The sequence below is a fragment of the Lepus europaeus genome, chromosome 8, assembly GCF_033115175.1.
Source record: "Lepus europaeus isolate LE1 chromosome 8, mLepTim1.pri, whole genome shotgun sequence".
In the NCBI taxonomy this organism is placed as follows: domain Eukaryota; kingdom Metazoa; phylum Chordata; class Mammalia; order Lagomorpha; family Leporidae; genus Lepus; species Lepus europaeus.
The window spans coordinates 32,862,588-32,876,068 of record NC_084834.1 but is presented as its reverse complement, the minus strand read 5'-3'; the positions used below and the strand labels follow the sequence as shown (position 1 = coordinate 32,876,068).

General features: G+C 41.2%; 1 protein-coding gene across 2 annotated transcripts in view; it reads right to left on the bottom strand.

Moving 5' to 3' along the window:
* Nucleotides 1-13,481, bottom strand: part of OTUD4 (OTU deubiquitinase 4) — a 56,533-nt gene that overhangs the window by 9,984 nt on the left and 33,068 nt on the right. For both annotated transcript variants that reach the window (XM_062199547.1, XM_062199548.1), the window contains 6 exons: nucleotides 12,337-12,431; nucleotides 11,063-11,166; nucleotides 10,774-10,960; nucleotides 3,608-3,770; nucleotides 1,649-1,772; nucleotides 745-800 (listed from right to left, as the gene is read on the bottom strand). In XM_062199547.1, the coding sequence (XP_062055531.1) occupies nucleotides 745-800; nucleotides 1,649-1,772; nucleotides 3,608-3,770; nucleotides 10,774-10,960; nucleotides 11,063-11,166; nucleotides 12,337-12,431 (729 nt within the window). The remainder of the gene's footprint in view (nucleotides 1-744; nucleotides 801-1,648; nucleotides 1,773-3,607; nucleotides 3,771-10,773; nucleotides 10,961-11,062; nucleotides 11,167-12,336; nucleotides 12,432-13,481) is intronic.

The following is a 13,481-nucleotide window of genomic DNA, read 5'->3' as shown; positions in this document are numbered from 1 at the left end:
CAACATCCCATATTAGAGTGCCTAGGTTATAGTCCCAGCTCAGCTCCTGATTTTAGCTTCCTGCTAATGTCTACCATGGGAGGCAGTAGATGATGGCTCAAGTATATGGGTCCCTCACCCATGTGGGAGTCCTATATGGAGTTCTGGGGTCCTGGCTCAGTCCCAGCTATTGCTGGGGGAATTAATCAGCAGAATGGAGACTTTTTTCTTTTTGTCTAGCACCTTTCGAATAAAATGAAAATGAGCAATTTAAAAAAAAATCTGTTTGTGGGGCCAGTGCTGCGGCATAGCAAGTTAAGCCGCCGCCTGCGGTTCTGGCATCCCATATGGGTGCTGGTTCAAGTGCTAGCTGCCCACTTCCAATCCAGCTCTCTGCGATGGCCTGGAAAAGTAGTAGAAGGTGGCCCAAGTGCTTGGGCCCCTGCACCCACACGGGAGACCCAAAAGAGACTCCTGGCTCCTGATCAGCCCAGCTCTGGCTGTTGGCAGCTATTTGGGGAGTGAACCACCGGTTCTAAGATCTCTCCCTCCCTCTCTCTCTCTGCCTCTCTTTCAAATAAACAAATCTCTTAAAAAAAAAAAAAAGTTTGTGAGTGACTTTTCAAGCTCTGTCACCTCCGTCCTATTTTTCTATTTCCCTAATACATAGTTACAAAATGGTGAGATCATTTCCATCTGCTCCTTTCACTTCTTCCCATTACATTATCAGTAGCAGGGGAAAAGATCAGTACTTAAAATTTTTACCTCTAATGTACTTGGTTCAGGTTTTTTATCCAAGTGAGTAGGTCCATGGACAGAGTCTATAACAGACCACACACACAAAAAAAGCATCACCTCCAGTTTTGAGCACAGAACAAAGAACAAAATTCAAAGATAAAGCCAAAGCACAATTTGAACCCATATTTAGTCAATGAAAAAGTTTTTAGAGTAACACTTAACATGCTTTAAGCTGATTCACTGCTGTGACAGTCCAATATGTGACATTGGATATACTGCTTAACAATTTTAAGTGTTCTTTCTCCAATACAGTAGTATCCCGAATTCATGGGGAAAACAGGCTAAGACACAAACCCTGTATATGTGCACTATGCTTTCCCTATACACACAAGCATTCCTAGGATAAAGCTTAATTTACAAATTGAAGCACAGTAAAAGATTAGTAATAGTTAAGATTAATAACTAATAACCATATTGTAGTTACAGTTATATGAAAGTGGTATCTCTCTCAAAATATCTTACTTGGACCTTTTCATTTAAAAGGAGATCCTAATGGCTTCTCTTTGTCATATCTGAACCACCAGCATAATTCCTCTTGTGCTTTGGTGCAATTACCAAGTAAACACAAGTACTACAATACTGGGACAGTGATTAACAGGTAAGTAGCATATACAACAGATATGCTGGACCCAGAAATGATTCACACCCTGGGTGGGACAAGGTACCATGAAATTTTATCATACTTCACTATTCAGAATGGGACACATTTTTAACTTACGAATTGTTTATCTCTGAAATTTTCCATTTAATATTTTTGACAACAGTTGACTGCAGGTAACTGAAACTGTAGATAGGGGGAGGGTGTTCTTGGATAAGATTTCATACCAGACATAGATCCCTAACACCTGCTTTCAAATTGTAATTATAATACCTTTGTCCTTCCGTTCTTCTGTGTCCATTCTCCGCCTGCTTCCTTTTCTATCACTTCCATGGGATGATTTTCTCTGGACACATGGGTTGCTACTTTGAGAAGCTGATGTACTGACTGATGACATCTTACAATGAACAAAACCCAACACTTTGTGTTAAAGATCTATCCACAAACAGATGAGAAAAAGTCTTTAAAATAATCTTTATACTTCTAACTAAAAATCATAAAACCCATAGCCCTGTATTTTCATACTTCTTATACTACAAAACAGGATATTCTTGTGTCCAAATTTAATTATATATAATCTACATTAAAAGTCTCATTACCAACTCCCAAGGCTGTCACACCTTTATCCTAAATTAGTCAGATATTTTCACATCCCCATTTCAGAAAGCCACGTTGACTAAGCGTTCATGTTACAACCTATACTCTTCACAAATCACAGTATTATCTGTACCAACCTTCTACAGTCATTGTAGAGGTACATTTCTTTGTGGAGAGGAATAATTAATTAACACAAGGACTACAATACTGGGACAGTGATTAACAGGTAAGTAGCATATACAACAGATATGCTGGACCCAGAAATGATTCACACCCTGGGTGTGAATAATTAACAGATACAGGGATCTTTATCATAGAAAGTCCACTGCCTGTCAGGAAATCACCTAAGCTCTCTACATGAGATCCAACCTTCTAAACTGTGAAACAAAGGGACCATAATAAGTCATGGTTTTAAGCTGAACTACAGCTGAAGGTTTCGGGTTTCAATTCTAGTACTCAAAGTAAATGTTTCACATAGCTAATCAGGAAAATGCTAGCCTTCTCTTTCAGGAATTTTTCCAGAAAACACACCTAAATCACTACCAAATTTAATACTAAATCCAAATCACTAAGTAAAAATTGTGACTATTGAGAACACACTTAACAATTTAAAAAATGTCACTACCTGTCCCCACATTTTAATAATTATAATTTTATCATCCACTAACTGAAAAAAAGGTTATAAAGTGTAAGCGTAAAGGATTGGTAATTATTAAATTTTATGGAAAATTAACATATGACAAGACCCACAGACAACACCAATTCATATATGAATTTGGGTACCACTTCCAATAATTCCTAAATACAATCCCCTGTGCCAGACTGAACTACAATTCCAGACCAGCTGCTTTCAACTAAATTATTCCTCAGGCCTCTAAGGAATCCCACAATCAAAACAAAGCGAATTGAGCAAGGGAGGGTTTAATATCTTATAGTGGGTAGCCTTCTATTTTGTTTGTTAATCTGCTGCTACCATTCAGGACTCTAAGTCAATTGGGTACCACTTACCAAGACTTTAAAGACCACAGGCACAGGGTTCTCAGCACCAACAATGAACTAGTCATCTCTTTTAGTACCCCTGTCTACAAACCCTCCTCACAGAATACACACACTCCATTTTACATGAGAATATTTTCCCTTCTCACTCCCCTGAAGGTAGAGAACACTCCTTTCTGTCATATACAAGACAGCAAAGACAGACAGGGTTACACTTGCTACCACCTCTAACAGTAATCAGTCTGAAAGACTCTCCCTGTATTTATGAGGCCCTAAGTAGGTGTAATAAACAGTAAAAAGTCTTCTGATTTTATAGATATATCTTATAAAGTATAAGTGAATGATGAATCTCTATGCACATGACTTTTGCTGGCAAGTTAAACATTTTAGTTCAAAAGATAGTACTAAACTGCCAAGTGAGAAAACTGATAAACCTGCTTCAAATGTCATAAACATTTTAGTACTGAAGCTAGACCTCCCATTCCACATGCAAAATGTAAAACCCAGGCAAAGCTACATTATCTCTAAGGTATCCTTCAGTTCAAAAATTAGCTTACCACTACACACTATAGTTTAACATGGAAACTGTAAGCAGAGAGGATTCTAAACATCAACTTTTTAAAAATATCTTATACATACGGAAAGGGCTGGGAAAGCCTGTTCATCTCTGTTCTGAATCTCATAAAGTAAACGAGATTCTTCTATGGCTTGCTTCTCTCTGCGTTCTTCAGGGGAGAGGCCAAAATAGTGAGATTCTCTATTCGTGTGATCAAAATCCTCAGCTCTCTCACGATCAGGTTTTCTGTCAAACAAAACATTTTTGTCAGAAAAAAAAAATGCTGAGGACTAAAATGATGTTCTACAATATAAACATTTGGATAATTCAGCCACACTATGACATTTTAAAACATCTGGCAGCAGAGTTAATAAATGTCTGGCAAATGGAAACTCCTGTAGCATTATGTTACCTTACAGAATCAAGACAAACTTTAATGGGAAAGAGGGGTCGGGAATGAAGGCACTAACAATTCTATTTTTTTTTTTGACAGGCAGAGTGGACAGTGAGAGAGAGAGAGACAGAAGACAGAAAGAAAGGTCTTCCTTTTTGCCGTTGGTTCACCCTCCAATGGCCGCCGCGGCTGGCGCGCTGCGGCCTGCACACCACGCTGATCTGAAGCCAGGAGCCAGGTGCTTCTCCTGGTCTCCCATGCGGGTGCAGAGCCCAAGCACTTGGGCCATCCTCCACTGCCTTCCCAGGCCACAGCAGAGAGCTGGCCTGGAAGAGGGGCAACCGGGACAGAATCCGGTGCCCCGACCGGGACTAGAACCCGGTGTGCCAGCGCCGCAAGGCGGAGGATTAGCCTAGTGAGCCGCAGCACCGGCCCACAATTCTATTTCTACCACATCTAGCAGTTCTACAGTATTAGGAAATGAAAATCCAAAATCTGTAAAAAAAAAAAAAAACATGTTGTCACAGCACAAACAGATATAATCTTTCCAAAAGAGGAGGGACACTGTGACACCACCTGATTCTCTTACCTCTGGAATAAAGACTAGCGATGCAATGTGCTTGAATGACCTTATTTATGCTCAACTCTAATTTCAAAAGAGCAGATATCAACCCCAATGGCAGTGAGGGAAAAGTGAGAGAGAAAATCTGGATGTACATAATCTTAGGCCAGTAGTAATACCGAGTAGTAAAAGACTCCAAAGCAGACTCATCAAGTGTCAGGAGTTTTCTGGAAAATTACCACCACCTTACTGTCTCTTATGTCCAAAACAAGGATTGGTACTGTGTAGTTTTCATCTTCTCCTCACCTGCCACATAGCACCAACTTCCATTCTCACCTAGCTTGAACAGAAATGTTCAGTAATATTCTTGCACAGCCATACTAATGAAAGCACATATGGCAATCCTATATTTTGCTTTCTCCAAAGAAAGAGACATTATCCATAAGGAAAAAATGAAAAAGATGTCATAAGGGTCTCATAACCATCTTTACAGTTTTCTGTTATTCTATTATTAGAAGACTTCAAACCAGAGATGTTAAACATTAGAAGCAAAGATGAATTCTAATGGTCTTAAATAAATTAGAATTCTTAACAATAAAATTCTAAATGTTAAGTAGATTTAAAATCTAACTATAAGTATTCAGTAATCGCAGCTTGTAAGTTTTTTTTAAAGATTTTATTTATTTGAAAGAGTTACAGAGAGAGAGGTAGTGAGAGAAGAGAGAGGTCTTCGATCCGCTGGTTCACTCCCCAGATGACCACAACGGCCAGAGCTGCACCGATCCAAAGCCTGGAGCCAGGAGCTTCTTCCGGGTCTCACATGTGGGTGCAGGGGCCCAAGCACTTGGGCCATCCTCCACTGCCCTCTTGGGCCACAGCAGAGAACTGGATTGAAAGAGGAGCAGCTGGGACTAGAACCGCACCCATATGGGATGCCGGTGCCACAAGCCAGGGCCTTAATCTGTTGCGCCACAGCGCCAACCCCATAAATTTATTTTGATATATTAGTATGGGGCTGGCTGGCGCTGTGGCATAGCAGGTAAAGCCGCCAACTGCAGTGCCAGCATCCCATATGGGCTTCAGTTAGAGTCTCGGCTGCTCCACTTCTGATCCAGCTCTCAGCTATGGCCTGGGGAAGCAGTACAAGATGGCCCAAGTGCTTAGGGCCCTGCACCCCTTTAGGAGACCCGGAAGAAGCTCCTGGCTTCAGAATGGCACGGCTCCAGCCATTGCAGCCAATTGGAGAGTGAACCAGAGGATGGAAGAGTTCCCCCTCTTTCCCCTTCACCTCTCCTTCTCTCTCTGTGTAACTCTGCCTTTCAAATAAATAAATAAATCTTAAAAAAAAAAAAAAAAAAAAAAAAGAAGCTTTAAAGAAAATATACTAGTAATATTTGCTTCCACACACAATGGAGAAGGCATTCTAACTGCTAATACCATATGATTGCTATGGAATCAATTATAATGTCAAAATTTTCTAAAAGTCTCATATCTATGTGTTACCCACTATCTTGTCACATACCAAAAGTGTTTGTATACAGCAAGTAATACGCAGCTAACACATAAAAAAGAAAAAGAGGGGCCGGCACTGTGACACAACGGGTTAACGCCCTAGCCTGAAGCGCCGGCATCCCATATGGGCACCGGTTCTAGTCCTGGCTGCTCCACTTCCAATCCAGCTCTCTGCTATGGCCTGTGAAAGCAGAAGATGGCCCAAGTCCTTGGGCCCCTGCACCCACGTGGGAGACCTGGAAGAAGCTCCTGGCTCCTGGCTTTGGATCGGTGCAGCTCTGGCTATTGCAGTCACCTGGGGAGTGAACCAGCAGATGGAAGACCTCTCTCTCTGTCTCTACCTCTCTCTGCAACTCTTCAAATAAATAAAATAAATCTTCAAGAAAAGAAAAGAAAAAGATCCTAATAAGACAAAGATACTTGTCTGCAGCATAGATCTAAAGTACTTTAAATATGAAACATTTGTAGACAGAAGGATTCTACCAAATCCTCAAAGACTGCAGTCAACACCAGAAACACAGTGGATAAAAAATCAGTTTGTGAGCCGGCACCGCGGCTCAATAGGCTAAACCTCTGCCTATGGCACCGGCACCCCAGGTTCTAGTCCCGGTCAGGGCGCTGGATTCTGTCCCGGCTGCCCCTCTTCCAGGCCAGCTCTCTGCTGTGCCCCGGGGGGTGCAGTGGAGGATGGCCCAAGTCCTTGGGCCTTGCACCCGCATGGGAGACCAGGAGAAGCACCTGGCTCCTGGCTTCGGATCAGCGCGGTGCATCGGTCGCAACGCGCCGGCCACAGCGGCCATTGGAGGGAGAACCAACGGAAAAGGAAGACCTTTCTCTGTCTGTCTCTCACTGTCCACTCTTCCTGTCAAAAAAAATTAAAAAAAAAAATCAGTTTGTGATAAACACATGAATATTTAAATTAGCAATTTAAATAGCAAATGGGTATTTTTTTTTCAATCTTCAAGACAGGGACAGGAAGTTAAAGATACTTCTTGGAACACCCATATTCCCTATTGGCTATGTGGCTTCCAATTCAGCTTCTAATGCGCACCCTGGAAGTCAGTAGGTTATGGCTCCAGTACTTGGGTCTCTGTCACCCACAAGGGAAATTTAGATTTGAGTTCCTGGCTCCACACAACGGCCTGGCCCAGCCCTGCCTATCAGAAGCATTTAGGGAGTAAACCTGCAGACAAAATTTGTCTCTGTCATCTCTATCTCTCCCCCCCATCTTTCAAATAAAATGAAAAATAAATTCTAAAATTGTTTTTCTATTTAAAACAGTAAAAAATATCCTTGTGATCAAGGGGAAAAAATCCTTTTCCAGTCTATCAAAAAACAAAAATTTTAATAAAGAAAAATCGTCTTGTTCCCTGTAACCTTCCTCCACATACTTTATATTTTCAACAGTTAATATTCAAAATAAGTTAATCTGTTAAGTGCTGTGTCTGTATTGAGTAGGTTACATCCGCTGCTAGTGGAGTCTGGTCATCATCCAACAATAGACCTTAGCCATAGTTAGCTGACTAGTTGCACAAATTCTCTTTGGGAGATGTGATCCACCGTGGGCCCCAAGTATCCCCATAAAGCATTGCTGGATATTCCAAGAATGCAAGCCTCTGATCACTGGTTACCCAATTATTCCGCAGGGTGTATGTGAAATGAACACCCTGGAGGGATAAGGTATATCCTCCTCCCAGCTAATTTTTTATCATTTATCCTTACTGGAACTTTTGAACAATGTTTGTGTCCATGCAAAGTCATAAAATTATGAGTCTGTTGATAGTGAATACCTCAACAGAAGGAAATTAGGTTACTGGGAAAAACCACATAGGAAGCAGACTTTAAACAGAATAAACAGCCTTTAAATGTTATGAACTCATTTAATATCCCTTTAAAACATGCAATGCATTGAAGTATTAATATCAATAGATTGAATTTATCTTCTTAAAAAGATACATTCAGGGGCTGCCACTGTGGCACAGCAAGTTAAGCTGCCGCCTGTAATGCCAGCATCCCATGAGAGCTGGTTCAAATCCCAGCTACTCCACTTCCGATCCAGCTCCCTTCTGATGAGCCTGGCAAAGCAGGGGAGAATGTCCCCAAGTTCCTGGACTTCTGCCAGACACTTGAGACACCCAGTTGAAGTTCCATGTTCCTGGCTTCCCCCTGGTCCAGCCTTAGCCATTATTGCCATTGGGAAAGTGAACCAGCAGATGAATTGTCTCTGTCTCTGACTCTGCCTTTCAAATAAATAAATAAATCTTAAAAAAAAAAAAAAAGGCCGGCGCCGTGGCTCAACAGGCTAATCCTCCGCCTTGCGGCGCCGGCACACCGGGTTCTAGTCCCGGTCGGGGCACCGATCCTGTCCCGGTTGCCCCTCTTCCAGGCCAGCTCTCTGCTGTGGCCAGGGAGTGCAGTGGAGGATGGCCCAAGTGTTTGGGCTCTGCACCCCATGGGAGACCAGGAGAAGCACCTGGCTCCTGCCATCGGAACAGCGCGGTGTGCCGGCTGCAGCGCGCTACCGCGGCGGCCATTGGAGGGTGAACCAACGGCAAAAGGAAGACCTTTCTCTCTGTCTCTCTCTCTCACTGTCCACTCTGCCTGTCAAAAATAAAAAAATAAAAAAATAAATAAATAAAAAAAAAAAAAAAAAAAAAGGTATGTTCCAGTACATTCAAATATAAGGTCTTCTTGGATACACTCGAAGTAAGATGAGGTCATACCAGACAGGGTATGAACAAAACCCATATGACTGTTGTTCTTATGAGACAAGTCAAGACCCAGACATAAATCCACAGATTCAATACCAGGTGATGATGGAAACAATGAATTAAGTGATACACCTATAAGCCAAAGAATACCAAGGTCTGCACATAGCACCAAAAGTAGGGGAGGAATGGAATAGATTCTCCCCTAAAGTCTTCAGAAATAGAACAGGCCTAGCAACAACCTGATTTCACCACGAGCCTCCAAACTGTCAGAGAATAAATATCAGTTGTTTTCAACTAACCGGTAAGTGAGGCTTTGTTAAAACCACCCCCGGAAACTAACACAATATCAGTAAGTTCTTGTCAGACCAAGAACTTAAGTCTTTGTCTTAAAGATGCTATTCACATCATCTTTAATGGAAAAATGTTAAGTGCATTCCCACGGAATGCCCAAATGATGGAAAATAATATAAATAAACATCAGAGCATGTCAAGCATATACACTGATGGCAAAGTTGTTATGGCAACTGAGGAGAGAAGTGTTTGGACAGAGAAGGTTCCAGCAGCCATTCCCTGTTTGCATAAAGAAGACAAGTAAACCTCAAATACAACCTCTCAACCAAAGTTGCTCCAGAGAGCTGTGACTACCTACTCAGCAAAATAGCAGATTAGGGAAAAATTAAAATTCACCCAGCACAGGAAAAGCATGACCCTGAACTTCATCTGTCTACAGTTATTTAGTCAGAATGCTGATACTCATAATTACATAACCCTAAAATCTGTTCCCCATAGTATTTAGAGAAATTACCATAAATAATCAGAACTCATCAGAACAAAGTACACTAATAATTTCAGTTGGTCTAATTTTACAAATGACAGTATCTGGGACTGGCGCTGTGGCACAGCAAGTCACACAGCAGCCAAGGCATCCCATATGGAAGCCGGTTCAACTTCTGGCTGCTCCACTTTTTTTTTTTTTTTTTTTTTTTTTTTTTTTTTTTTTGACAGAGTTAGACAGTGAGAGAGACAGAAAGGTCTTCCTTCTGTTGGTTCGCTCCCCAAATGGCCGCTACGGCCAGAGCTATGCCGATCTGAAGCCGGGAGCCTAGTCTCCCATGCAGTGCAGACACCCAAGCACTTGGGCCATCTTCCACTGCCCTCCTGGGCCACAGCAGAGAGCTGAACTGGAAGAGGAGTAGCTGGTACTAGAACCCGGTGCCCATATGAGATGTCAGTGCCACAGGTGGAGGATTAGCCAACTGAGCCACGGTGCCTGCCCCTGCTCCACTTCTGATCCAGTTCCCTGTTAATGATGCATCTGGGAAAGCAGCCCAAGTCGCTGTGCCCCAGCACCCATGTGAGAGACTAGGATGAGGCTCCTGGCTTCGGCATGGTCCAGCCCTGGTTACTGCGGCCACTTGGGGAGTGAACCAGCAGATGGTCACCAGAAAATACTAAGTGCCAGAGTAAAATGTGGTTATAAGAGTATCTCCTGGGGCTAGCACTGTGGCATAGAGGGTAAAGCCGCCACCTGCAGTGCCAGCATCCCATGTGGGTGCTAGATTGAGTCCTGGCTGCTCCACTTCTAATCTAACTTTCTGCTATGACCTAAGAAAGCAGTAGAAGACAGCCCCACTCCTTGGACCCTGCACCCAGGTAGGAGACCCAGAAGAAGCTCCTGGCTCCTAGCTTCGGATCAGTGCGGCTCCAACCATTGCGGCCAATTGGGGAGTGAACCAGCAGACCGAAGACCTTTCTGTTTCTGCCTCTGCCTCTCTATAACCCTGCCTTTCAAATAAATAACCAAATCTTACAAAAAAAAAAAAAAGTAGCTCCCAGATTATTTGAAAACATTATTCAAAAATAAAGGTTCTTTCCTTATACTACAACCTTGCTTTCTTTAAAAACAACGGCAAAGAAATGAATTACTCACACAGCATTTCACCAGTGATATATTTAACAGTATGATATAGACAAGTACTTAAAAGTTTTAACTATTTAAATGCACAGAATGTGACCAATATAACAATGGCCTCTCAGTCCCCACTGATCTTGCTGAATTCAGGAAGTTACCTCATGATCTGTGAAGGTGTCCTGGCAAGATTTTTGTGTTCACTGGATGATTTCTGAGACTGTGTCCCTGAAGAGTGACTAGAGAATGCATGTTGTCTTATTCCCGAAGGATGCTGGAGCCGAGGAGGTAGTACTGATGGGGCTTTTATTGGCTTGCTTGCATTCTTTGGCCCTCTGTAATCCATTTCTGTGACAATAACCCAAAAATACCTCATAATTTTCCTATTACAAACAACTCCAAGCATCATCATCCCAATCTCACAGAAATGGTAACTTGATATACTCCTACCAGAATGAAAATTCTGTCCCGAAGTAGAAGGTTTTTTCATCTTCTTTCCTGACACTGTGCTCCAGCTTTCTGGGGGAGGTGGTTTGAGGGTCTTCACAGCATGTCTTCAGAAGAAAGTAACAGACTTGTAACAATGTAAAACACTCCTACTAAGAGTACTTATGTATGCTATACACATACTTCATTTTTAAATTATATAACAATTCTCAGCTTCAGTTTCCACACTGAAAACAAATTATGAGTTAAGCACAAACAGCATTTCTGTTTCCAGACACAATTCTAATCAAGTAAAATAACAAAAATCAAAAGCATATTTTCTGGGGCTGGCACTGTGGCTTAGTGGGTTAAGCCTCTGCCTGTGGCAATAGCATCCCCCATATGGGCGCCAGTTCTAGACCCGGCTGCTCCTCTTCTGATCCAGTTCTCTGCGCATGGCCTGGGAAAGCAGAAGAAGGCGGCCCAGGTGCTTGGGCCCCTGTATCCACATGGGACACCTGGATGAAGCTGCTGGCTCCTGGCTTCAGTTCGGCTCAGCTCTGGCCATTGTGGCCATTTGGGAAGTGAACGAGTGCATGGAAGACCTTCCTCTTGTCTCTCCCTCTGTCTATAACTCTACCTCTCAAATAAATAAAATCTTGGAAAAAAAGCATATTTTCTTAGGAAAAAAACAAAGCTAAAAGGCGTTATTCAGATCTAAATGAAAGATGTTATGGCTGTTATTCTTTTACATCTAACAGTTCTGTAGTTAGGGTGCTGTTCGTTGTTAAAGCTAAGTACTGAATACATTAGGTATGTTTGATATTTTTCAGTATTAAGGTCTAAAGTATGATTTATTACCTTTTTCTCTAATAAAGGCAGAAACAACTGAAACAAGAGGTAATCTAAACAACACTGTGTAACAGCAACTCAGAAATACTTACTATTCTGACAAATGTTACCGAGTAGTAACTGCATTGCCATGCAGCACCAAATCAAATCAGAAATGAAAACAGGTCCCTGACTTCTATAGTTCACACTTTACAATCTAGTCAATGACACATTTTAAACAAATAGCCATGAAACAAGTATTCTTAAAATCTGCTAAAATGCAAAAGTTACAAAATCTGAACTGAAACTACTTTTCTAAATATCTGAATGAACATGCTTCCTGCACGTGGGGAATATCTTCCACTGAATTTGCAAACATACACAGGGCCATTTAGAAATGATTCTCATGATTCCATTAGGCAGAAAACACGATAGGTAACTGCCTTAGCTGAAAAAGTAGTACATACTTTTTTCCCAATTCTTCAACCAAAACTGGTCCATTCTCAGAGTGAACGCCTTGAATATCTGCATTAGGAAATTTTCCATTGTGATCCAACCTAACCTGTTGAACAATTCCAGAAATAAAAATCAGTCATCTGCTTCCTGTGCATTAGTAATTACCTTTTAAATGTTAACGATCTTCAATTAAAGAGAAGATATACGGTTATTGATAAAAACAAATTAAGTTCAAGGGATGTACAATAAAATTTGTCTCCCTAATCTCCAGATTCTACCTAGAAAAAAAAAAAAAAAAAAAAAAGAAAGAAAGAAACAAGTTTCTTGTTTATCCTTTCAAAATTTCCCTATATGGTTTGTCTAAACAGTTTGAAATAGGAACATAATCCATTAAGGCCCCAAGCAAGAGATGAAAGAGAACCAGCATGTCCTGTTTTTGGAACCACACACCTCAAGCAGGCCATGCTTTCCCACTTATCAGCAATATGACCATGGACAATTTTTTTTTTTTACCATGTTTCACTTTCCTCACATGCAAAATGGAGCTAGTAACTGTAGATAAGGAAATGGAAGGTACATATGGTACAGATAAAGGATGCCTACGTTCACACAGCAACCACCCTATCAATGGGGGCAACTATAAATTACGATTATGTTTCTAATATTCTGATTTAAAATGTGTAACTGTGATCATTTTTCTCCTGAAAAAATGGATCAACTGTAACATACAATTGGTTTTACCCAATTATAAACAGTGACAACAATAAACCTTAAGGCTTCTTCCTACTGTCAGGCTATATACACTGAGTGGTGAACCTACCAATCACAACACTACAAGTATAACGCACACAGCACTGCTTTAAGCAACCTTTTATCAGTAGACCAAAATCCTCAAGCTGATATTTCAATCAAAAACAATCACAACCAGATGCCTTTCTCTCATTAAAAGAGTTTCACAACACAAAAAAAAGATATTTCTTAAGTTAATCTTATCTTACATACTTAATTTCAGTAAACAAATGCCACCTTTGAGTCATCTCAGTTTCCACTTTACCATCTACTTTACCAATAGCATCTATCTACTTTACGTGATTCTAGTCAAACATACTTTTTTTTAACTTTTATTTAATGAATATAAATTTCCAGTGTACAGCTT